Here is a 21,274-nt window from a genome sequence, read left to right on the forward strand (position 1 = left end):
GATTTGTCAACCCCTGATCTATTATATTAATAGGCCACTTATAATCCACTGTTAATATTCAAAATGATGATCCTAGTTATCAAAATAAGTTAAACTATTTTGTATGCTAAGTTTACCTAAGAAAATGCTCTGCTACATTTTAGAAAGTTTTTAAATAATGATGCAAACAAAGAGGAACCAAGATGTCCTCAATTAATCAGAACATTTAATTATCCTGGATAATGTTTTCTATCATAAAATTAAGATTAGCTGTGCATATTTAGAGTTGATGTGATCGCAGGTGGCACCAGTATCTTGGTTACATTAACTCAGTGCCTCACAAGTTAATGTGCATATGAATCACCTGGGAATCTTGTTACCATCCAGATTCTAATTCTGCAGGCGATCTGGAGCAGGGTGGGTAATTCATGTTCTCTGAGGCTCTCCCAGGTAATGCTGATGCTTCTGGTCAGCGGACCACACTCTGAGTACTAGGGACAAGATAGCATGTGGATATTTTTGTCTTTCACTTATACCAAGGAGGAAATAGAATGAAAGACAGGAAATGAGGAACCCAAGGGGGACACTGGGGCCTTTTTCCCCCACCTTAATCCTCCCTTCCACCTTGCCCCTCCCCAGGAAAGCTTTACTAGTAAGAGAATTTAAACCTGTCCTGGGTATTTGGAGCCCTGGAGATGTCTAGGTTGAAGCAAATGGGTTAGAAAATGTCCCACTAATTGTTATCTAAGGCAACCACTGTCAAAATAATGTAGAAAACTATGTTTACATGTGTGAATCTTTTTCTGTAAGAAAGCATCATTTCACTCCTTTCTATTAATTTTTTTACCTTTTTATCTTCCTAACAGTTTTTTTTTCTTTATCCATTTTTTTTTTGATGCAGTGTTCTATGATTCTGTATTTGCATATAACACCCAGTGCTCATTGCAACATGTACCCTCCTTAATACCCATCACCAGGCTAAACCATTCCCCCACACCCCTCTCCTCTGAAACCCTCAGATTGTTTCCCAGAGTCCATAGTCTCTCATGTTTCATCTCCCCCTCTGATTCCCCCCCTTCAGTTTTCCCTTCCTTCTCCTAAAGTCCTCTGTGCTATTCCTTGTGTTCCACATATGAGTGAAATCATATGATAATTATCTTTCTCTGCTTGACTTATTTCACTTAGCATAATTCCCTCCAGTTCCATCCATGTTGATGCAAATGGTGGGTATTCATCCTTTCTGATGGCTGAGTGATATTCCATCGTATATATGGACCACTCTTCTTTATCCATTCGTCTGTTGAAGGTCATCTCGGCTCCTTCCACAGGTTGGCTATTGTGGACATTGCTGCTGTGAACACTGGGGTGCACATGCCCCTTCTTTTCACTACATCTGTATCTTTGGGGTAAATACCCAGTAGTGCAATTGCTGGGTCATAGGGTAGCTCTATTTTTAACTTTTTGAGGAACCTCCACACTGTTTTCCAAAGTGGCTATACCAACTTGCATTCCCACCAACAGTGTAAGAGGTTTCCCCTTTCTTCACATCATCACCAATGTTTGCTGTTTCCTGCCTTGTCAGTTTTTGCCATTCTAACTGGTGTAAGGTAGTATCTCAGTGTGATTTTGATTTGAATTTCCCTGATGGCTAATGATGTTGAACATTTTTTCATGTGTCTGTTAGCCATTTGTATGTCTTCTTTGGAGAAGTGTCTGTTCACGTCTTCTGCACAGTTTTTGACTTGATTATTCCAAACCTCATTCAAAAAAGTAGAAAAATCCCGAATATACAAGCTAACCTTACATCTAAAAGGAACTGGAGAAAGAACAGCAACTGAAACCTAAACCAAGCAGGAGAAGAGAGATAATAAAGATTAGAGCAGAGATCAATAAATTAGAAACCAGAAATATAGTAGAGCAGATCAATGAAACTAGAAGCTGGTTCTTTGAAAGAATTAATAAGATCAATAAACCACTGGCTAGACTTACTCAAAAGAGAAAGGACCCAAATTAATGAAATTATTAATGAAAGGGGAGAGATCACTACTAACACCAAGGAAATAGAAACAATTATTAGAAATTATTATCAGCAACAATATGCCAGTAAATTAAGCAACCTGGAAGAAAGGGATGCCTTCCTGGAAACCTATAAACTATCAAGACTGAAACAGGAGAAATTGACAATGTGAATAGACCAATAACCAGTAACGAAATTGAAGCAGTGATCAAAAACCTTCCAAGAAAAGCAAGAGTCCAGGGCCTGATAGATTCCCTGGGGAATTCTACCAAGCATTCAAAGAAGAAATAATACCTATTCTCCTGAAGCTGTTTCAAAAAATAGAAACAGAAGGAAAACTTCCAAACTCGTTCTATGAGGCCAGCATTACCTTGATCCCAAAACCAGGCAAAGACCCCATCCAAAAGGAGAATTACAGACCAATATCCCTGATGAACATGGATGCCAAAATTCTCAACAAGATCCTAGCTAATAGGATCCAACAGTATATTAAAAGGATATCCATCATGATCAAGTGGGATTCATCCCTGGGATGCAACAGTGGCTCAACATTCGCAAATCAACCAATTTGATAGAACACATTAATAAAAGAAGAGGCAAGAATCACATGATCCTCTCAATTGATGCAGAAAAAGCATTTGACAAAATACAACATCCTTTCCTGATTAAAACTCTTCAGAGTGTAGGGATAGAGGGAACATTCCTCAATTTCATAAAAAACCATCTATGAAAAGCCCACAGCGAATATTATTCTCAATGGGGAAAACCTGAAAGCCTTTCCCTTAAGATCAGGAACACGACAAGGATGCCCGCTCTTGCCATTATTGTTCAGCATAGTACTAGAAGTCCTTGCAACAGCAATCAGACAACAAAAAGGAATAAAAGGCATTCAAATTAGTAAAGAAGAAGTCAAACTCACTCTCTTCTCAGATGACATGATACTTTATGTGGAAAACCCAAAAGACTCCACCCCCGAATTACTAGAACTCACACAGCAATTCAGCAACATGGCAGGATACGAAATTAATACACAGAAATCAGTTGCTTTTCTATACATTAACAGTTTTTTTTAAAGCACATTTATGATCCCCTTGCTTTGGTTTTGACATTTCTTGACTTCTCTACAACCATCTACATATTCAGCGTCTCTCTAAGTTGAAGTTTTAATATCCCCTCCTCTCTTGGAAGGGGCATTGGTGAAATGGAGGGAGTGTGGAAAAGCAAGGCCTGGTGCCTTCTGGCTTTGCTCTTTTGGGATGGTATTACCTGTTACTCTAAAATACCGGCTACTGTCCCTCACCCCGAGGAAGGTAGCCACAAAACAGTTGCTGGCAAGATATTTAACTATAGTGATTTCCGTAGTTATACCTGCTGTATGACCAGCTTCAGAAACTACCCTCAGAATATTTGAGTTAATTTAAAGCAATGTATTTAAGCATCTGTGTTCTGAGTCATTTTAAACCAAGTTCACCACAAATAAAAGACCTCATATGTCAGATATATTTCAATAAAACTGGAAAGAAAAAAATACCTCACACTCTGAGCATTTCAATTACATATGATACCTCGAGGCATCATAGGAACAAGTATATGAAGAATGGAGTTTAGGAAGCAAGAAAAAGGGGAAGTATTTATGATTTTTAAAGGATTTTTAAAAATTATTTAAGAGTGATATTTTATTCCATCCTAGAAATTATTTAATAATGATAACCAAAACAAATGAGAAAGGATGAATTTTTTACCATTAAAAAATTTTAAAATAAGGATATTAAGGGGAAGGACTTCTGTTTTTTATTAATGTGAGCTCTTTTTCTCTTCAACTGGTTATTAAAAAGACTAATTCTTATAAAGGCATTATTAAAAATACACAAAATATAAAAAAAACTTAATCATGAAGCTCCTTTTCCAAGGAAAAATTCTGCTTTTCCAGCTAACAGTAGAAGTCCGGCTTCTGACCTTTGTCCACTGTGTGCGGGAATAACCTGCAGATACTCTTGATCCTAATTGTGGGGGAGAATAAAGCTTCCCTTGTAGCTTTACAAAACACACATTTCTGCTCTGCCAGGTGGACTGTGCCTTGCTGAAGTATGATTTCCGCTATTGTAGTAGCCTTGATCAAAGAAAAGCGTAGGAAATTGTCTTTAAAGTGGACAATAGAAAGGGTGATCTCTTTGGCCTTGTCAGAGCCATCGATGAGAGTTTGCTACCAATAAGAAAATAATTAGAGAAGACTGTCATTCTAGTTTCTTCAGGGGGCGGGGAGCAGTGGGCTTGAGAATATTTTAGAGGAAATAAAAGGGGCCACACTGTAATCCTGAGTAAGGGAAGAACTGGATACCACAAATGAAAAGTAAGTTAAGTGGATGTCCTGGGTGCACATTTCAGCTGTTTTTATTCTTTAGAAATTTTAATTCTGTGCTTTGGGTGCATAGGTAGGTTTGGAAGTGGATTAGGATTACCTGGGAAAACCAAGAATTAAAAAGATGTCGCAGTGTGTGTGATGACCTACAGTTGACCATGGTCCACTATTTGGTACCGCGTCTTGGTACAAACAATTCTAACGCGGCAGGATGATGGGGTGAGGTAGTGGGAATGATCCCTTTAGCGCTGTTACACTGTAGTAACTTTGTAACCTGTCATTTCAGTGAACTTGGAATTAATATGACAGATGGTACTTGCGCATTATATGCTGACAGTCCTCGCTGCAGTAAACACAACCGCCTATGTGTTCTCCGGGTTGTACGGAAGGATGGCGAAAACAAGGGCAGGCAGTTCTATGCTTGCCCTCTACCTAGAGAAGCACAGTGTGGATTTTTCCAAGTACGTGTAAGATTTTTCAAGCTTGCTCTAGTGTAATTGAATACTTCTGTTATTAAAATGTAAAGAATATTGGGGCGCCTGGATGGCTCAGTCAGTTCAGCGTCTGACTTGATTTTGGCTCAGGTCATGATCTCAGGGTTGCAAGATCGAGCCCCACGTCAGGGCTTAAGATTCTCTTTCTCCCTCTGCGCCTGCTCCCTGCTTCCCCCACCCCCCAAAAAAAGAGCAATCAATAGCAATCTTTTTTCCAGTTTCATCTTTAAATTTTATTTTCTTTTTCACCTTTAAATTTTAAATAGCCATGTTGACACTTCAGTTGAAGGCCTGAATGTTGAAGAACTCAAAATTCAAAGAGCTTCATCAAAAAAAGAAAAAGTGATCAAATAATAGCTGTTAGATGATTCTAATGTGTCACATGTGTAACCACAAGTGTAGATGTGTTGCCCTTGGTTTATAAAGATAGAAGGGTATTGAGTGATTTACCCAGGTGGCCAATAATCCAAGATGTAAACGTGCTCTTCCTAACTTCTGCTACGAAACCCACCCTTGGTTTGTGCATTGGATAGAAGTACACAGGAAACATAGTTTACATGCCGCAGATTTACAGTAAACTTAGTGAATCTGATTACACAAGTTGGCCCAATAACAATGTAAATAAAGGGCGATTCCTTCCCCCTTTGCTGATCTGTGAGTGTGTCCCTGGAAACGAAGATGGGATAGGACCCTAGAATCTGGGGTCCTTCTCCTTCTTCAGTCTCACTTTCTGTGTTTCTCAGGGTGTGAGCCTCTCACTATGCTGAGTGTGACTCTAATGTGTAAAGATATGTATTTTTCCCAGTTGTTGTATCTGGTGCTTAACTGAAAAAAAGAAAATACTGATCTGTTTCAGTGCTGGAGCAAAAATTTTTTTGGTTGGGCTCAGTAAGAGAGAAAGTCTCTGTCTTCAGTGTGGTACCTTCCTAAGGAATTTTCCAGGTCTTAACCCCTGCACAAAATGTAACTCCATCCTACTGAACTGACACATTTCCTCCTCAAGGAGTTTTTGTGGATGTAATGGAAAACATATTAGGTAGCAAATTAATAATAATATCACAGCCTGCTCTAAAGCCCCCTTGAGGTCAAAATTTATAAGAATAATACAAGAAAATCTGCCTAAATTCATCCGTGTAATTCTGTATTGGATCCTTTCTTTTCCTAAGAGATGAAGGAACTTTAGTATCAAACTCGTAACAAATCTTTGATCTTAATCGTTTTAACTGAAACAGATTGATAGCAGAAACATTGGTGATTGCTTTACATCAAAATTCTGGTTGTTTTCACATATTTTCAATAAAGAAGAAAGAACTCCTATAAGCATGCCTTTAGACAAAGAGAAACTCAGAATCATGGCAGTTTTCTGCATAATTCAAGCAAATTTGTAGGAGAGATGCTTTTTACAGTCCGTAAGCTTTTTTGAGGGCAAAACTAATGACTTGTGTCAATTCTACAATGTCAGATTAATAGTAGCAGGGAACGTGGGGTGCACCGATCACATGTACCCAGGCTCAGCCTGTACACATTTCTAACCTGCACCTAAACTTTACAATCCTTCTGTTTTCACCCTGTAGTGGGCAGATTTGTCCTTCCCATTCTGCAACCATGGCAAACGCTCCATCATGAGAACGGTGTTGAAGATTGGACCTAATAACGGAAAGAATTTTTTTGTGTGTCCTCTTGGGAAGGCAAAACAGTGCAATTTTTTCCAGTGGGCAGAAAATGGACCGGGAATAAAAATCATTCCAGGGTGCTAATGTTTTCTCCTTCTGTAGAATATCTGGCATTTAATTTCTTCAAACCGTATATAATGTTTAGTCTCCTTTTGTTTAATAGAAAGATTGTAGGATATCTGTGGCACATTTTATAGTTGTTGCACTATTTGAGAGCTACTCTTTTTTTTTTTTAATGTGTGCCATCTTTCCACTCTATGGTATTTCTTTTACCTTGATTAAGACTCTAGGTGTTTCATCAGATGTACCATATATTCTATTTATCATGTATATATAATGCATTTAGTAATGACAATAAAGTATTTTTAATGTGCTGTTGCTCTCTTGCAGCTTCTTTGGGTAGGGGGAGAGGATTACGTAGTGCAGTGAAATAGCTAAGTCTTCTCTCTGTAATGAGTAATGTTCTTGGGCATCGCCACTCTTCAAGGCATATGATTAAAGTACTTCTTGTTTTCTTAAATGAAATTTAAGGAAATGAGATCTCCCTTATGGAAAAGAACATTTGCTTGTTTTTATTCTGTTCAACAGACATCAAGTTCCCTGTTAAATGCTAGAGATAAGCCAAACACTCGGATAACTTCAAATGCATTTTCCTAGAAACGTGTGGAGATTCAGAATATAAAAGTAACATTTAGGAACAGAAGTTGTCTATAGATCTTTACAAGAGAATTTGATTTCAATTTTTCTGATCTTGATTTTAATATCTGAAATTAATTTTTAAGAGCAAGTGCATTTAAAAAGCTTACTAATGTGCTATTGTTTTTTTATTTCTCATTTTATCTTCCCTCTGTTCTTGTGTAGCCCCAGACAAATTTTAGTGCAGGTACCTATATAACTACTTACCAAAAGAAAAGGAAAACCTCAGTGTTAATGTTATTTCTACATGTTTGTGGAAAATTCCACTCAGAGCTGGTTCAGTCTATTAAAAAGATTTTTAGAAAACTAAAGGACCGCAGAGAAGATGGTTTGACCCCCCCCCCCACCTTCCCAGTCTGTTGCTACATTGTCCGTGCAGAGCTCTCAGAATTATCAGCATATGAAATTCTCAGCAAGGCCAGAGCATATGCTGTGGTCTTATCTGCATTTGAACTCTATGTTGAAGAGACAGAACTGGGAACCAACCCAAGATCAGTGATCCCAACCCGAAGAGCAACAGGACGATGACTACAAGGCCGACCCGGAACTGGGCTGGACCGCGGGTGAGCTTAGCTGACCCGGTGTGAAGTATACAGGACGTGCGTTCAGAGCAAAACTGCAGACTCCTTGTGCCACGGGAGAGAAAGGCCCATCTCTAAGGAGGCTTCCATAAATGAGCAAATTAATGCCAGGGAAGTAGAGGCAAATGAAATGCAATCAATTTCAGTATGATGCTTATAGACACTTACCTAATAAGAAATACACAGGATCTGTATGAAGAAGATTTCCCTGAGAAGCATCAAAGAACCAGTTGGACAGGCAGAACAGGATCTTGTGTGGAAAGAATGGATGTTTGAAAAATGACGTTCGTTCAAACCTACTTCTGAGTTTTGACTACATTTTCCTTCAAAACCTCAAGGAGGTTTCTGCTTTCATGATGAGGCAAGCTCTCACTGAACCCAGCTGTAGTTTCCGGGCAACTGGATAACTAGGTTCTGTACACACTCAGCAGTGATCCTGCGGAGAGAACCAAAGCTGGCAGATTCTGGAGAGGGTTAAGGTTTGGGAGGCAAGAGCAGCTGGAGGTAACTTCCTATATGTTGCAGTTTTTATCCTGAGGGCAGAGCAAAGTTAGTACCCAGTGGGCCGGCCAAAGTGTGGCAGAAAAGAGTCCTGAAGAGACCACTGGAAAAGGGGGAAATAGGGGAGATTCCAGAGGGGGAGCCCCAAGTTCTGTGCTGAAACTCTGCCCTTGTCCTCGCCTGACCCTTGAAACACCCCAGCCACGTGTGGGGGCAGACTGCGCACAGAGCAGCTAAGGACAAAAGAACCAAACCAAGATTTGATCCATTGCCTGAGAGAATTTGCAGTTTGAATCCAACCAAATTAATTGCTGGTGGAAACAAAAACATCAACACTCTCTAGAGGAATATCCCAAATCCAGACCCACCTCCATGTGATATTCAGGATTCCATCCAAATTATGTAACATAAGAGGAACCAGAATAATGTGACCCAGTTTCAGAGAAAAGACAAACAACAGAGACCGACTCCAAGATGACCGAGACATGGGAATTAGCAAACAAGGGTTTTAAAGCAGCTATTGGAACGATGCCCATTGAAGTCCATGCCATAGGAACACGGTGCCGGACGGAAATGCAAATCGTTAGGAAGCAATACAGAAAAGCTGAAAAGGCAAATACCTAAATAAATAAAAAATATTTCCTATTTTCTCTTAGTTTCTTTACAATACGTGGGACTGTTGAAAGCAAGATAATGTAACATTGCCTTGTGAGATGCATAACGCATGCGGGTATATTATGATGGCTATAGCATGAACGTGGAGAGGTTGAAGGAGCTGAAAAATTCCAGGTTTTCTACATCTTCTGCGAAGCGTTACCATTTTATCTCAGTTGTCGGAAGTTAGGTATGTAGATGTAATACCTACTACTTGTCAACCACTCTTTCTTCTGACATTTTGTCAGTCCCACACATTGCCCCCATCCTTCTGAGATCCCGAAGATACAAATGTTAGCTCCTCCGATGGCTGTGGTCCCTGAGCCTGCTGTCTCCACTAGCGAGACCACCCAGCAAGCTTGTCTATGTTGGTGATTGTGTTTCTCAGCCTGTACTTTCCAACCTGGTTCTTTTGTGTAACTTCTGTTTGCTGAGGATTTTCCATTTTTTAAATTGGTTTCCAGAGAACTTAGAATTGATTCTGTAAGCACTTGGAAAATCCTGGTCGGATAATGCAGACATCTGATCACCTCATTATTGCCGCTGGTGGAGCGTCTTTTCTTCTTTCGATTATGGCTTTCCTGCTTTGGGGCATGACGGGTGATGTTTTGTTATATCCTGGATATTTGGTTATGGTGTTAGGAAAGTCTAGAGCCTATTTAAGTCTTCTCTTTTAGCACGTTGTTGTTCCAGTTTGATCGGATGTGTAGCTTCTGGTGTAAATTGGGGGCGTCAGGCCCAGGGACCGTGTCGTCACAGAGCCCTTGCAACGTGGTTCTGGTTGGCTTCCTTCTGCTCCTGCCGAGGCTCCTGCTCGGTGCTTCCGGGCTGTCTCAGGCAAAGAGGTGACTCCTCTGGCCGCCCGGTGCTTCTAGGCCACCTTCTGCAGGGGGCGTGGGGGCAGAAGCCATCACGTCTCTGTCTCCTGATGCTTCCGGCTGGAGGGAAGCGGGTATGGCCCTTGTCCCACATCGACAACATGGACGCCCACAGCAGCGGGACCGGGACCGGGCTCAGCCTTGGGAGCCTGTTGTCCATCACTGTGCTGCTTTTCCACGACATGCTATGTGATCCGCTGCTCTTCAGCTCTTTGGGGTTTATCTGCCTGTTTCTTGGTATTTCAGACCCCTAGCGTATGAATATGAAGGATTTCAGTGATGGGGGCAGGCTGAGAATGAGGTAGGAGGTAAAGTGAGGAAGACGCTGTGAAGAGCCGCTGTTTCCTGGGCCCTTCTTTTGTGACAGCGGCTGTCATTTCTCTGGAGCATTTCATTGAATCCTCTTGACCACCCTGGAAATAGGCTTTATTATTGTTGTTACTTCTCATTTTCCAGTTTAGGAAACCTGGTTCGTGTAGGTTAAGTAGGAGAGGCGTCAGTGTCACACAGGCCGTGGCTTGAATGAGGTTGTCATCGCACGAAAGCCCACCCTCTGAAGCAAGCTGTTCTCCTTTATGTTTTCAAGAAAAGTGCTGTTCTCAGAACTGCGGGTCTTCAATCTGCACAAATACCTAACATACGCAAATGAAAATAATCGTGGTGCCATGATAAGATTATGCTCATTTTTCCCCTAAAATTTATCGTGTTAAATGGCAATGTTGAAGTGTCCACAAATTTGTTTTAAATTCCCACTGCCTTCTATTGCTTTTATTTATTTAATTTCCATTCATTTTTTTTAATCCATTATTTTCATCTACTTTCTAAAGGCACCTATTGTTGCATATTCCAAGTCACCATTATTAGCAAGTTGGTGTACGGAAGGAAAGAATAAATATTCTAATGAGTTTCCCAAAAGATGTAACCTCTTTTTTTCTTTGCCTACCTTTACAGAACAGACACACATTACCGTGTGTCTCCTGTAATGTTACTTGTCCTATCTGCATTTCCTAACGTTCCCCTCTTTAAGGGATTTTATGTAACTCTTCTTTGTTCTTCACAGAATCTTGCCAAGCTTGTGCCTTGCACACAGTAGAAACTTGGTAAGCATCTGTTGAATTTAATAGATAAAAGTTTAATATAATGTCAGTCTACTGAACATTTTTAACCTTGTTACCACTACTCAAACATGAATGCACTTAAATGTCATTGAACAGAATGTTGCTGGTTTATTATAAAAGAAAGAAATTCCTCAGTGTCTAAAAGCTGTTAAATCTTTCTAGTAATTTAAACGAAAGTCTCTCCCTCTCTCTCTCTCTCTCTCTCTCTCTCTCTTTTTTTTTTTTTTTTTTGGCATTCTGCAGACATTTGCTTGCAAGTGGACAGGCCAAAACTAATCACATCAAAGTGTATGCATTCATTGAAAAGGAAAAAAAGAAAAAGAAAAAAAGAACTCTGCCTTACTGCTAAACTGTATTTAATAGCATAGAGATGAAAAAATGTACCTACAATGCCCACTGCCCATGAGTTTGAACCTCTTCATTTTATAGGAAACCAAACCAACTGGCTTAAATAACTTCTTAGTTTTGAATTCATTTAATCCCTATCAAGCACCTACTATGTGAAAAAATCAATGTTACGTAGGTTTAAAAAAGAGCTTGACAGTCTCTGAGGTGGAAAATCATAAGGGATACCAGCCCTATAAGCAAGGGGCAGAAAGAACAGTGAAAAAGAGCTCACTCACATCTGATTCATGAGCTGGAAGAGATTCTGGAAAAAGACGGCTATTGGAATACCACCTTGGTGAAGGTTTGCATATGTAGAAGGGCATTTCAGGCAGTGAGCACAGCATGCACAAAGATAGCTAAGAGCACCAGCACAGGGAATGTGTGGGGAATAGCAAATAGTCCTGTGTGGCTTCAAATAGTGTATTTTAAGGAAAGGTATGGACAGGAAGAAAAATGTACATAGGACATGTACGGGAAGAAAAATCTTTGTAAAGGAAGACTTAATTCCATTTCCCTACTACAAATGGATTTTCCAAGATGGGCCAGTTCTTTGTTCTGAGGATGTAAAAATAAATAAGTCCCTGCCTCCCCTGCAGGAACCCAGGGGCAGATAACAAGCCAGCGCACCCTGGGACCTGTGCTAAATCACCGATGCGAACAGAGGGCTTCTTGAACAAATGAGAAGAAGGAATCTATTCTGCCAGCATTGTGGGGAACTGTATGTGTCATCCTTAATTACGCAGATTCTGGAATAAGACAGTTCTTAAATCTGCTAGTTCAAAGACCTGCCCTATCGCTTACCTTGACCTTGACCATGTGACCCTGAACATGATATTTTGTTAAGCTTTGGCTACTGAAAGCTAAGTCCCGGTTAACTCATCAATGAAATCATAACAGTACACCTCGCAGCACTGTTTTGAGGGTAAAGTGCTGTATCCATTTAAAGGGCTAGCATAGCACTTGGCATTTAAAAAACTCCATTTCATTTCATTATCTTTATTATTGCTACTCTTAATACTACTGCCACAGCTATTGTGGGATGTCTCGGAGAGGAAAGTGCCGTGCCAATGGTCTCACAGGAGGATTTGAATTTCACCAGACAAAGGCTTTCGTGAGCTCCTGAGGAAGTACCTGTTGAGTCTGGTGAACAGAGAACCCAGAACTTTAAAAAAGGAAGGTATGAGGAAGGAGATGCTGGTGTGACTGTCATGTTTCCAGTGATACCTCAAAAATTTAGAAATAGAAAACATAAAAGAATCACTAAGAACCTTAATTTGTGAAGGAAATCCAAAGTCTCAGAGAAATCCAGGCGTATGTTACATTCTAGATGTAAATCCAATAAGGATTGTAAATCACTATCAATACAATTCTAGTCCAATTCTCCCCGTTTCTTGGAGGGCAGAAGAGACACCGCTTTGGGGGTGCGTGGGTGGCTTAGTTGGTTAAACGTCTACTTTCAGATTCAGATTCAGGTGGTGATATCAGGGTCCTAGGATCGAGCCCCATGTGGGGTTCCAGGCTCAGTGTGGAGTCTGCATCTTCCTCTCCCTCTACCCCTTCTCATTCTCTCTCTCTGTCTCTAACAAAAATAAAATAAAATCCTCAAAAAAAAAAAAAAAAAAGAGGAGGAGGAGGAGACATGGCTTTAAGTTCACCGAAGCCCTATGTGTACAGTGTTTCTGGGAAAGCAGGTTATAGGATCGTACCATGTCACCCGGCGCGATGGACCCAAACAATCCACAGGGTCCCGTTCATTGAAGTCTACCTTCAAAGCGGTCAATCCAGTGCTAACAAGGCCTGGGGCAGGCAGAGGATGGAAGGACCCTGTTCTTGGAAGTTGCAGAAGGAAAGCTGAGAGTTCAGGGGTTGGAACACTTTCTACTTATTATTTGGATCCTGTTGGCTCCTCTAATCAAGAGTAGTGAGAGAGGAAAAAGGCAGTTTAAAGGAGATGAAGAAATGAAACGGTGATGATAGAAGAAAAAAATAGAGCTTGTGAACGGCAAGGAAAAGAGGAAGAGACGCCAAAAGCATCTGTACGGACACTTTGCATCCGTCGTTGGCAATCAGAAACACAAATATATGGAGAGTCGACAAAAGAACAACCTTCTAAATTTTTAAAACTACACACTAGCTTTTTGGACTAAACGCCATCATAAAACGCAAAACTGCAAAGCACATTAACAGCGTCATTACAACAGTTCCTCGTCCACCTTGCGTGTTAATGCCTCGATGTCGCTCCGACCCACCGCTCGCAGAGGCATCTTGGTTCGCATGTTAATAAATACTTGTCTGCTTTTAATATGCATATATTTTTCTCATTACTGGGTTATTACATTCAGCTTGTTTGGCCGCATTTAAAAAGAATTTATTTTGCTATCAATGGCAGAAAACAATTTAGGAAGCTGAACGGAGCAGGAAGAATGTGAAATCTAAGTATCTGAGTTGGTTATTGACTCATTAGTTTAATAACGTGTGTTCTCCAAACTTGAATAATTTAAATGCATTAGAAATGATACAGCATTAAAAGTGCATTCTTAAAATGGTAAACACTGGATCTAGGATCTGAGTTTGTAGTTATTACTTATTTAAAATAAACAAGCAAATTCCATTGAGATATGGTCTCATTTTCAGGAATGGTCTATTAGCAGGCAGCAGTGAGCACAACAATTAACCATATCAGCGCATTAAAGCCTAATGTCTAAACTCAACATAGCAGCAAACACACATCCTACCATGGCCTATTAAGTAATCAGAAATGATTGCAGATAATTAGCTCATGAACAGCTGCATAAACTCAAGTATTCCATTTTTTATCAGACATGGAGACTTCAAGGGGAAGGGAGGTTTATCAGCTCTGTCCTGAACTGGGCGGGAGTAACACCGTGAAACGAAATTAGGGATGGGATTCTAACATTTGAAGGCATCCAGCCGTTTTAAACTTTCTTTTGATAGTACTCCTTATGTTCACACGAATAAAGTTCCGTAAGTGAAAAATATAGAAACAAGGATATTACTGGTGACCAAAAGCCGCTTATGAAATAGGATAATAGGGAAATACATCAGTAAAATTCCTGTAATGAGTGTGTATCATTCATTTTTGTTTGTATTTTTCAATCAAATTTAATTTGCACATTCCCATTATCCCTTCTGAATGAGATTATATTCATATATATACCTCAATGATGATATTTTTACAGTAAATATATAGTTGCATTTGAATTAATAAATATACTTGGTAAGTATTTCTTTCTTAAATGAGTATCCTTTTTTCTTTTTTTTTTTAACTAAAGAAAATGTACTGAACAGAACTTAACTGCTTTTAGAAATCTGAGGGACTGATACGACAAAAAAAGAATTATGTTTTCATATAGGTCAAGAAAAACGGAACTAAGAGACATGAGATTATGGGTTTAATAGAAAGGAAAAAATGTCCAAAATTTGAGCTCTTAAAACTGAACTGGGTTGTGGTAAACTGAACTGTGTGAGATGTTTAGGTCCTTCCCAGAGGTCATTGAATAAATTCAGTGACTGACCTTCACCAAGAGCAGATGTGGTCAGAAAGGACCTCAGGTTCCATCAAAGGCTCCTTCCCATTGTAAAATCCTAGGAATTAAACCTCTAAAGGAAATGGTTTGGCAATCAATGAATCATTATTGATGGTGCTAAACTTTTGGGTGGCATTTCTAAATATTTGCATTGAAGATTTGTATCGTGTCAAATTACATTTAGCATGTTTAGTATTGTTTCTTGACAGAATTAGTTTTCGTTTTATTTATAAGTCTACCAAGGATAAGATAGATACATAGATAGATAGAGGGTAATAAACAATTAAAAACCATGAGTTTCACTCACGGAGAATTAGTTCTATTGTACGTATTTTATATTTGTTTTCTCTGGTTATCCTCATTTTGGTAATATTTTAACAAATATTTAGGGGGCTGTTGTGCTTGACTAAGTTGTTTAAAGTCTTGGGGGGAAGTAAACATTCAAAGCAACAATTGCAATTAGATCTAATATGACAAGAGCTGTCATAAAGAAATAGAACAAAGAGAAACTAGGAAAACAAGCTCCCGTGGCACCCTGAGGGACACCAGGAAGACTTCCTGTAGGCGGAAATACTGGAGGTGAGTAGTTGGCCTGCTACAAACAGGTAGAGATTAGGAGGAGCCTATAGGCACAGAAGAGTTTATACGAGGTGTTTGGCGTGGAGAGAGGCTATTTATTGTATTATACCTATGGAAGATAACTAAAGCCCAAATCAGCCAACTTGGGTTGTGGTAATTGTTTTCATATCATTCATTCATTGCAAATTGTTGGTTACTCTCACGCAAACTTCCCAGAGTCTGTCTACTATAAATACTAGCCATTTCCGGGAGCCATGCTAGGAAAACTAATAAAAATGCGGGCCGGCCACATCAGCGTTGCCCTAGAGCTTGGGAGACTTTCCAGGATCAGGGCCAGAGATGTTTTGCCGTAGGAAGCCCTCAGGGAACTCTTGTGCAAGCTCCAGTCTGAACCACTCTTCTGGAATGGAGTATTTACGTGGGTTTTAGAAAACGTTTTAATCCACTATATTAAAATCACCATGCAATGCTCCTTTTTAAAACGTGCCGTAATAATGACTCATTTTGAAATGGAATGAAATGTGAGGTTGAGGAAAGAGCAACGGATGGTCAGGCGACCTGGTTTCTAATGTCGGTCCTACACTTCATAATAAAAATAATTGCTGCTAAATAATGTGCAACCCTGCCAAGAGACGGAATGTCTCTTAGACCTCAGAGTCTTCATACATAAAACAAGGAGGTGGTGGTGGAAGAATTCTGACATCCCTAAGTCTAAAACACTGTGGCTCTGAATGAGTTTCAATGTCAATTATTTGCATAATTAAGTAATGTAATCACACCAGTCTCTTTGCTGATTCCCGTCCATCGTTTTTTCTGCTTCTAGTGTCTTTTGCAAGCCCTCTGGTCCTTGCTCTCTGCTGTGTTTCCTGGCCATCACTTCTGACCTGCTTTTCTTTCTGCCTTCCCTGTTTGGGTCAGTGGTTGGTTCATTTACAGGATTGTTTAAAACGAGATACTCTTACTTTTATACATGTTAACTCCCATGAAGACTCCTTGATTAAAACTCCCCAATAGACTTTTAGATGAAAACAAAACAAATAGCACTCATCTCAGAGTGTAAAACATCCTGTCTAGAATGTCAACTGAACAATTCACAGGGGATGGGAATGAAGAAGAAAACAAACATTCACTGAAGTTAAGATTTCAGAAGCTAAGAGACCCAGGGAAAAGAGTTTAACTGTTCTGTTTGTACACAGTGCCTTAGAACTTTTTTTTCCTCCCTCCCTGCCTCCTCCCTCCTTCCCTGTCTCCCTTCCTTCCTCCCGCCACCCCTTCTCATTTTTAAAATGTTTTTCTGCAGACTTTCTTTGGGTCGAATTGCGTTGTCACCAAATCTTGCGTTATGTTAAACCGTAAACTTCCAAAAGGCAAGGTTTGGTAAAAGCCCTCCATAACATTAAGTCTAACACCCTAAACAAATGATTTCTCAATCAAAGCTTAAGGAATACAGAAAGAATCCAATGCTTACGGCCTCATAATCATTGCCGGTCAGTTAATCAGTTTTCTTTATAGTCTTTGGAGCTTCTTTCCAAAATGTTACCTGTATTTTTGCAAGAAGGTATAGTGTTTCGATTTGCCTATTTGCTGCTTCATCTGCTCCTGCTTCCTTTCTGTTCTGATCTGTGACTGGGGAGCTAACAGATGCCTGCACTTCCCTTCTGTCTTACACAGAGCGGCATTTTAGCACTCCATACTTTATGTCCTGGCACTGCACTCCTATCACGTTCCTGGGTAATGCAGCTTCTGCCTGAGTGCCCTCGAGATCCACTTAGAGCATGTGCATGGTTGATCTAAAACTTTTCAATAACCCTTCTCTGCCTTGGATAGGAAATTACAGGGGAGCGCTCTGTTTGCGCATCGTTTTGCAGTCACTCTACCTTTCTGCCTTATGGTCTGGCATCCCCAAATCGGTCTAAGGGCCGTAGCCGATTGTCTGGTGCTTTGCAACGTGGGGCTGCAACCATAACATGTTTCCAGCACTCTCATTTCGTTTCCAGAGCGAACATAGATAATTTTGATCCATGGTCAACTCCAGTGGTGTAAAATCTTCTCGGCTCTTACCAGTTCTAAAAATATCAAGATAGTTCACTTCTAAATAGTAGATCATGTCTGGAATGTGGATTACTAGGTAAGCCTCCCCTCCTGCCGCTCTCAAGAGAATATTAGCAGTAGTCATTCTAGTCTCTGTGTGGGTAGTTTTGTCATAGATCATTTCTGAGCAACTTATGGTCACCGGCTTTATTCACAGGATTCGTCAATTTTCCTCCTCCTTTGTATTTTATCTTGTCTTTTTCATCTCTTTCCCCTTTATAAGAGATGCCTAAATCGACCGGAGGGATCCTATGAGAGCTATCTCTAAACCTCCCATCAGCTCTGGGGCCTCGTAATGTTTTCCTGTTCAAGTAAATTCTGTATGTTTTCTTCCTAGGAATAGTCACAATTATAACAAAATAATCTATCATACAATTAGTTGTTTAATATCCGTCTTCCGTCTTACAGTGAATGCTCCATGCAGGCAAGGCTGTCCTGATTTGACACTAACCCCCCAGCTCCTAGGCCCCGTGGCTAGAGTACGGCAGCCCTTTCACAAATGCTTGTTGAGCTAATGGTATCCAATTACTTTATTAATTTTTCTGACTGTTCTTTGGCAATTACTGTAATTCTAAAAATGCAATCCTTTGGCCTCAAAACTGATAAGGATTGCTGCTTTGCTGACAAGTGCACTCTCTCCTTGTAGGCAAATGGACCGGTGAATAAGCCTTCGGAATCCAAATTACCATGGAAACCGCCTTGGGTCCTACCTGTTTGCTGAGCCGGCTGAGGCTGCACTTCCCACGCTGGAGGGAGCTGGAGGCCCAGACAAATTCCCGGGTCCTGCGCCCCCCATTTCCTCCCAGCTGCCCTTTCTTCAGGTGGGCTGCAATACTATTGATTGTGATTAGAGTTCTTAATCTATTCACTATAACTGATTAAGTTACTGCTTGATTGTGTTACAGCTTCATCCATTTACTTTGATTAGATTGTTGCTGGAAATATACGGATACAATCAAGCTTCTGCTATTGTTAAATTCCTCAGGGTGTTTCTAGATTTCTCCACATAATCTTTTTGACTATTCCTTAGGGTATGTCATTTTTACAGATAACTAATCTCATCCATTATGTTTTGAATCTTCCTGATTTTATTCTTGGAGGGCAACTTTATCTCAAACTCCTGGGGTGACTTTCTGTCTTCGCCAGTGCTAACCATGCCAGGGATAGAACTCCTGGGGCTTGTGGAGGCCACCAACCAAGGCTCTGCGTCCTCTTCCTTTTCTACTGACTGTGCCTTGTCTCTGAGGACTGGTGACAGGGACTGACCCCTATGTAAGGCCTAACAAAGAGTAAGAGAGATTTTCATGAATTTTTCACTGGGGGCCTGGGATGGAAGTTTATGTCATTGTCTTCCCGATATTAGAGGAACAGAACAGGCAGAATAACAGTTTGTTAAAAATAATAATAATAACAAGTTTCCGATTGCTCAGTGTCACACGTTCTTGAAAAGCACAACCTGGTTCATATCCAACCACTTACATTCAGGTCCTTTTTGTGAGGCACAGTGGCGTCGGGCAAAAGTTCCAGCCAGGCCACCCTGCACCTTTCCTGTCTGTGGGGACAAAAGGTCAGAGACTGGAGGGCTCAGCAGAATACAGTTGGAAGCTATTGGGCTCTTTGTTCTCAAAGGAGGGCATAGAACAATGGAGTGGGCTGTGCTCATTTACATATTTGACTTTACAGAAATTTCTCCTTTGGAGGAGCAGTGAAAAGACTTCTCTTGGTATTCGAGGAAACCAAATATCAGAGGCTTCCCTCTGGCTCCTCCAGAAACGTTACAGTGTAGCTAGCCATTGTCTAAGCATTTTCCCCCCCAGCACATTCAATAGAGTGTGAAGGATCTCATGGTAAAAATTAGTGACTGAAATTCTCTTAGTCTGTGAATAATGAGTGCATTGGCTTTACATTCCTTGTACACTGTCGAATTATTTTGCTGCTTGGGAGTCCTAGTTTTCCAGAATTTTTGGTACCTTCCATTTGTGCAGTCAGGTCCACCTCTGTGCTCTGTCTCCAGGCCTACTTCTAATTGCTTCCAAGAGAGAAGAGGTACAGGTTTACAGAGTTAAATGTACACAAAACGCATTTTTGTTTTATTTCCTCAAATATCCCTAACCTACAGGAAATGTAATCTCTTCACATATAGCCCAAAGAACCTGAAAGGGGAAAACAAAAGTATTAAATAACTCTCTTTTTCAAAATTTCAAAAATAACTTTTGTTATAGAATATCGTCACTCCCAAAAGGCTTCAAGTTATTCTCTTGATCAAAATGAGTGGTCGTGCATCTCAGAGGCTGAATACAGTTTTAGCCATACCTTTAGATGCCCCACTGACAGATTTAATAACCTCTGCATCTTGAAGCCAAGTTTCTAATAGTCAGCGGAACACTGTGTGTACAAAATGTGCTTTTGAGCAGATAAAATATAGGTCCCCAAGTCCAGGCACTATGTTTCTACAACTTCCTTTCAGATGGACTCCTACTGTCCTAAAGATGAAGATCAGATTCTGAACGTATTTACTTTTGTAGCTTATTTTCATAAAATTGGTCGTCTGGTATTTCAGACCTCAGGAGACAAAAGTAGAAAAATGGGAGGCAGGAAGAGAGGTTGCTTATTGGTATCCACGCTGATAAAAGCAAGAAAACACAAATGCCGGAAACTACAGAAAGCAGAGATCAAGAATTCGAAATGTAAGCCTTCCTATCTCATTTGGTGTTAGAGTCAGACCTTTGTTATAGCATAGAATAGTAATTTCTGTTCATAATGTTACCCTTGAGTCATCAACTCAATAAACATTTAATGGTAGATGCCCTGTACGCAGTATACCATTTTTGTATGCAATTTCCAATACATTTTTCTGGCACAGACTCAAGAGTGAAGCTGCTTTATGTTGAGTGATACGGTGAGATAAACTTCACAGAAACACAATGAAATTAGGTACATTGTAGTGTGATTTTTTTATGGGACAATTTCAAGAGGAGGGTATGAGAAAGTTAAAAAGATATCAAGAATAAAGCAAGTGAGCTGGTAACTGAGAGTTTTAAAAAAAAATGGATGAAGAAGCCATCAACGATTATAGGAAAAGGTCAAGAATATAGAGCTTTGAAAAATGCAGAGGTAACACAGTGTAGCAGCAGAATCCTGGATCTTCTGAAACTCACAGATTAAAATTTATAAAGGCTATAAATGAGGTAGAGGTAGTATTTGATATTGAAAATGATTAAAGAGTCCCAGCGCAGGCACACCTCTGGTGAGGGAGTATATAATACTGGAAATGTTCAGGAGTGGATGGCAGATGGGAAGACAGAGGGGAAAATGGCGAGTTCAAGTCAAGGATAACTTAGCTATTTGGGGTCTTGGGAACAATATAAAATGAGAAAATTTGGAGGAAAAAAGAGCAGAATCAAATTACTGTCTAGCCTAACTAGAAGGTAGACTGTATTCTTTCAAGAATGAAGAATGGATTGACAGACGTTCAGGAAGGAAGCAGATTCAAACTAATGACAAGAAGAGGTAGATAGTCTAGGTTTGAGACCAGGACACTCGTTAAATACTGTCAACAGAACAACAGTGGGAGATTCAAATTCAGGCTTCATTGCCCACCCCCCCCCCCCCGAAGGAAGTATTTTGTGAGCTACGCATGAGAACTATTTTTAAAATTATGGGAAAATGCACCAACAAAGATGGCTGTGCATTGGCAAGAAGCTCATGCATAATAGGAC

The 21,274-nt window shown here is 40.1% G+C and overlaps 1 protein-coding gene across 3 annotated transcripts in view; it reads left to right on the top strand.

Moving 5' to 3' along the window:
* The window catches only part of NEIL3 (nei like DNA glycosylase 3), an 80,236-nt gene that overhangs the window by 39,130 nt on the left and 19,832 nt on the right, over positions 1 to 21,274 (top strand). The window contains exons 9-10 of one of the 3 annotated variants that reach the window (XR_006782584.2): positions 4,642 to 4,816; positions 18,202 to 18,376. Coding sequence is in view for 2 of the 3 variants with exons in the window: in XM_045813444.2 (XP_045669400.1) it covers positions 4,642 to 4,816; positions 6,424 to 6,606 (358 nt within the window). In the remaining variant the exon portion in view is untranslated. Of the gene's footprint in view, positions 1 to 4,641; positions 4,817 to 6,423; positions 6,897 to 18,201; positions 18,377 to 21,274 lie in introns of those variants that run through there. The other 2 variants (XM_045813444.2, XM_045813446.2) reach the window with 2 other exon arrangements.

Source organism: Ursus americanus, chromosome 27 (assembly GCF_024610735.1).
Source record: "Ursus americanus isolate L20-20 chromosome 27, mUrsAme1.1.p, whole genome shotgun sequence".
Lineage (NCBI taxonomy): Eukaryota > Metazoa > Chordata > Mammalia > Carnivora > Ursidae > Ursus > Ursus americanus.